Genomic DNA, 5,346 nt, shown 5'->3' with positions numbered 1-5,346 from the left:
CCTTCATCCCTCCCTCATCCCTTCATTCATTTATTCCTCCCTCCTCCCCTTCATCTCTCCCTCATTCATTCATTCTTTCATCACTTCCTCCTCCCCTTCATCCCTTCATCCCTCCCTCCTCCCCTTCATCCCTTCATCCCTCCCTCATCCCTTCATTCTTTCATCACTTCGTCCTGCCCTTCATCCCTTCATCCCTCCCTCATCCCTTCATCCCTCCCTCATCCCTTCATTCTTTCATCACTTCGTCCTGCCCTTCATCCCTTCATCCCTCCCTCATCCCTTCATTCTTTTATTCCTTCCTCTTCCCCTTCATCCCTCCCTCATCCCTTCATTCTTTCATCACTTCGTCCTGCCCTTCATCCCTTCATCCCTCCCTCATCCCTTCATTCTTACATCCCTTCCTCCTCCCCTTCATCCCTTCATCCCATAATTAAGATCTGGTTCTCTGTGGATGAAGTAGTGGAGTGAAAGTTTATTTATATCTCCAAATATTTTTTTGTTATTTTATCTTGTTCAATTTGACAATATCCTTACTAATTCCTATTGCAGTTTCTTTTTCTTTAAATTTGAACCATTCCCATTTATTCAAGAAAGACATTTTGAGAGCCGTTATTTCTTTAACCAAATCTAGACTCTCCCTACAAAACAATTTATTTTCAAGAAGATTGTTGTTAAATTTCCAAATAATATTTGAACTGATTTCTGATCTACATCATTTTATGGACAAAGAAAATGTCACAATGATCAGTCAGAGGTGATGCTGAGGTCATACATTTAGAAATATTATGAATTAAATTGTTAGCGATTAACCAAAAATCTAGTCTTGATTTCAGATTGTTAGCAGAACTAAACCATGTGAACTGGGTTGTGTTGGGATTCTTCCAAGGCCAGCAGTCAATCAAGTTTAAATTTGAGATTAGTTCAGATAAGACTTCATCATATGGGTGATAATGCAGCTATGAAGGAAACCGATCAAGCCAGAGATCTGGAATGARGTTAAAATCACCCCCTATTATGTCTTTGTCTGTCCAATAAGTAATTTTCTGTCTTTCAAACAKCATTTGAAGAGATTTRAACATAGATTTATTCTTTACTTTTTGGTTGAAACCATATAYACATACCAAAATGTAGTTCTCGTTATTAAATTATAATATTATAATTAGCCAATGACCATTTGAATAACTAATGTGGTTAATAATATTACCTGGAAACCTATTAAACAAAATCATAACACCTCAGAATGTGATGTTGAAGAAGACAAGATTCAACTGAGTGGGTTTCCTGCAAGAAAATACAGTTTTTTGCTCCTTGCTTTGAACATAAATTAACTTGGCTTCACTGACCTGACCACCCACTGGACAAAAACAAACAAACAAACAAACAAACAAACAAACAAACAAACAAACAAACAAACAAACAAACAAACAAACAATATTATCAATCATTATATATTTAGCCAAACTGCATATTCACAAATGCTGTTACACTAATCAAAAGCCTCTTCTCTCCATTTTGTAAATGATGTCAAACAATAWGTTAAAACCTTCAGACATTCCATAAATGTGAAATCCATTAAAACTTGTGCTTTATGATCTCTTTCAGGTCTTTGTGCAACATGTTATTCCAAACTATAGTCTCAATKCTAACCCCCTGGCGCATGTTACATTGTATTGTTTTTACATTGTTCTGCATTGTTTCTAACAAGAAAAAAAAAAAAAGCCTATGGCCAGACAACTGTCAACACTTGGAGCCGTAAATAAACATCATTGTCGTAAAGCCTTGGTGTCGTGAATCCTGGCCTCTCACCGAAGATGGCGGCGGAGCTGCATCCGCGGAGCGGAAAGCTGATCGGCCTGTCCAACTCGAACCGAACTGCTCGGCGCAACCAGCCCGTCCAGGAGTTCAACCACGGCCTGGTGCTCAGCAAGGAGCCGCTGAGGGACCGGGATGTCTTCACCGTCCGCATTGACAAGAAGGTAAACAAGTGCAGCAGGGCCCGCCGCTGCTGGGAGCGGAGCTGCAGGGAACGCTGAACCGGGAGGGTCTCTGTCAGCTTCTGCCCGCTGCGAGGGGCTTCTGCTACGCGGGGCGGCTCATACACAGCATGACAGCGACCGCTGCTCGCGGTTCGGCGTCAGTGTGTTCATTATCAGAGCCTCCGCAGGGGCACAGCGACTTGATAAACACCTCCCGGGCTCAGTGCAGATGCGGTAAAGTTAGCGATAACCCGCCCGGTTAGCTTCGGTGCCGACAGTTAGCTGTGCTAAAGACCGGTTAGCATCAGAAACAGGGACCAGACTTTCTGGAAGGCACCGCGGGAGGCTTTGGTTGTGTGTGACAAAGGAGCTGCAGCTTTGGTTACTGAGTGACAGGAGGTCAGTTAGGCGGGTTTAGCTTTGTTTTGAAGCTGACAGGCAGTGGGTCCTGGACCTGGACCTGCTGCAGTGATCCAGTGAGCAGCACTGCTGTCTGTTACCATGCTGTWATTTCGATCCAGAGTTTAGACTGAGCCCAAACTCTCACTGAGGTACTCAGCTTGTTTGACAACAAAAACAGTTTCAGCAGCATGACTCAATACTATACTCATACTATTACTCAGTAATAACTTGTGCMTGTGAAAGCATTGTGTTATTATGACAGAGACTSTTGTTGCTAGTATGAAATTTCATCATCTGATCATAAAAAAGTGTTTGTAGAGTCTTGCAAATTCAGAACATTGCAAAACCTAAAGTTTTTTTTTTTAACAAAATGCCTTAATTGTTTTTGAAGACATCCCTGTACTCATCCAAGAAGCTCCTCTCAGTGTTTGGTCTCACTCCCGTCCCGTCTTGCTGCCTTGCTCAGGGTTGTTAGGCTCTTTGGTCTGGTTCTGCCTGTGACCAAAACTACTCTCATCTAGACCAGGCTAACAGTTCTTATGAACCCTYAAGAGAGAGGGGAGGGAGTGATTTGCGCATGAGTTCATCTTGCACTAAAATGGAGCATCTTGCTACAGTTTAAAGGCTTGGGAGTGCAGCACTTTTTAGTTTGAAGAAGTATCAGTAGGGAAGCATCTGTTTGCATCTCTTAAAGTATTTTTTAAATTAAAATTTGGGGTTTCTGTGCCTTTTTTTTTTTAAAGAAATTGTCCACTTCTTCTAAAGAGAAGTTTAAGATTTATTTAGAAGGTTTTCCTTTTTGCAGGTAACCATGAAAATCTTTAAAAACATATTTATTTAGTGGGGGTTTTTTACACAGCGTTTGAACATTTAGGACAGTAATTGTGTGTTTCAACTCATCAGCCTCTTCTCAACATTAGTATATATTTATACTGTAATTTAGTTGTTTGCTAGTGTTTTTTTAATCGCCTCGTAAGAGCTTCTCTCCACAGAGCTTGTCAACAACACAACAGCTCTGAACTTCTGCCAGAGCCAACCGGGCCACACACACACCCATTAAATGACAGTGTGGGGATCTGAGACGTGTTTCAGGGCAGAGCTGCAGCTCAGCTGGATGTTTGCCCGTAAAGCTAAACATCTGGTTTATTAGCCCCTCCTGGTGCTCCCTGTCTGATAGCGCTCRTATTCAGTCTCACACGATCAGGAAAAATCAATACTTTTCCATCTTGAGGCACGCAGACGTGGCTGTAAATTTTCTCTAGCGTCCACTGAGTTGTAGAGAAAAGAGAGGAAATAAAACACGAGGAGAAAGGAAGTGAGTTACTGGACTTTAAGGATGTTTTTTGAAAAGGGTGGTCTGTGGAGAGGTTGAGAGCAGTTAATGTCTTACCTGTCGTAGATGRTAGGGTTGTGCGGTATTGATCTTTTTCATAGCAACATACTATATTTMGATAATACCGCAGTATAGAGTATTACCGGGGCAGGGTGGAAAGGGGCGGGGCGTGGGGCGTGTACGATCTGTGGTGTGTTGAGGCACCATCTCTCCATCGCCGCCAAACCTCATTCAGCTTTCATATTTTTTTATTTTCTTCTTCCTGTAGATTTTATGGCACTTGTCAAATAWCGTTGRGCCTCGGTCAGAAAGGAGGTCRRGGGATTTAAGTTTATTCGGCTCAAAAGAAGGATGAGACCGATGGCGGGTTGAGCTGTTTTTTTTTTTCATGAGAGTATCTTGTTCCCTCCTGCCTGCCACTACAACACATACAAACAGGACATTCATGTTCAGAAAAAAACTGACACATACTATTTATCATAACTCTGGTTTTATTTAGCCTATCAACACAATTTAAAAACTAGTGTTTAGTTTGAAGCGTCTTGTTTTGACAGAAATTGAAACAAAGTCTCAGAGAAGGCGTATCTRTCCAGCTAGAGTGATTTAAATAGGTTATGTGACTCGACTCCAGAGTCACATGCTGTCATCATTTTAAAGTGTCACCATATTTCAATACAAGGTATATCACAATACTGCCCAAGCCTATTTGTAATAGTTTTTAATAACCAATTTTACTCATTGTTCTTATAAATATGTACTGCAAATTTGARATATTTAGACTTATTTAGACATTATTTACTTTTGTCATGAATCTGATTTGGAAATGACTGCTTGTTTTTTTAGTAACTCGTATCTTGTGATCAGGGGTGTGCCRAAATATTGATTCACAAAAGAATTCCGATTCTCATTTGTAACGATTCAAAAYCCATTAAAAATGTCCCAAAGTTGACTTCAAATACAAACAAAAAAGATGTAAACAAATCTGCTGGCTGTCGGCTTTTGTTTTGGGACGTCCTGACGTCAACACGCAGCCGGTTCTGGAACGTACGCAGAAAGCACCAAAACATATAGCAAACCACAAAAATGTAGGGACGATAGATTCAACTCATTCAATAGATTGAAGCAGAAATCCTGAATCAAATTGTTTTGAATCAAAAATAAATTTTATATAAAATCAAGGCCCCAAAAATCAGAATCRGATGCAGTCGTGGGATAGTAAAAGATTCCCTGGAGCAGGGGTCCCCAAACTTTTTCCTGTAAGGGCCACATAACTTTTCCCTTCTCTGGTGGGGGGGCGGAGTCAGTTTGTAACAGAAAAAGTGTGACTATTGCAGGAGTGCCTAAATGTAAAAATTATTGTTTTCCAGAAAGCACAATCAAATAACCCTCTCCTCTCATCCACCGGCAGAGCAGACACTCTTGGCACTGACTGGCCTTGGTGTGTGTGTGAGTGCAGGGGTTAAAGGGTGAAGTGGGGGGAGGTTCTGTGGTTACTGGGTCAAGTTTGCCGCAGTTCTCATCATTGACTAACGTGACTCAGAAAGACGGACGGATGTTGAGCCGAATGAGTGGATTTGATGTTTTCTGAAAGCCGTATGTGCAAATGTTGTGTACGGCTTTAACTCCAGCCTGATG

General features: G+C 41.3%; 1 protein-coding gene across 1 annotated transcript in view; it reads left to right on the top strand.

Moving 5' to 3' along the window:
- Positions 1 to 1,806: 1,806 nt before the first annotated feature.
- The window catches only part of neurl4 (neuralized E3 ubiquitin protein ligase 4), a gene marked incomplete in the record, with an annotated part of 45,752 nt that continues 42,212 nt past the window's right edge, over positions 1,807 to 5,346 (top strand). Inside the window, 1 exon segment of the mRNA XM_014019551.1 lies at positions 1,807 to 1,976. Coding sequence (XP_013875005.1) covers positions 1,812 to 1,976 — 165 coding nt within the window.

Source organism: Austrofundulus limnaeus, unplaced genomic scaffold, assembly GCF_001266775.1.
Source record: "Austrofundulus limnaeus strain Quisiro unplaced genomic scaffold, Austrofundulus_limnaeus-1.0 Scaffold223, whole genome shotgun sequence".
Classification (NCBI taxonomy): domain Eukaryota; kingdom Metazoa; phylum Chordata; class Actinopteri; order Cyprinodontiformes; family Rivulidae; genus Austrofundulus; species Austrofundulus limnaeus.
Note: the sequence above shows the minus strand (reverse complement) of the source record. Positions and strands in the feature narration are given on the sequence as shown.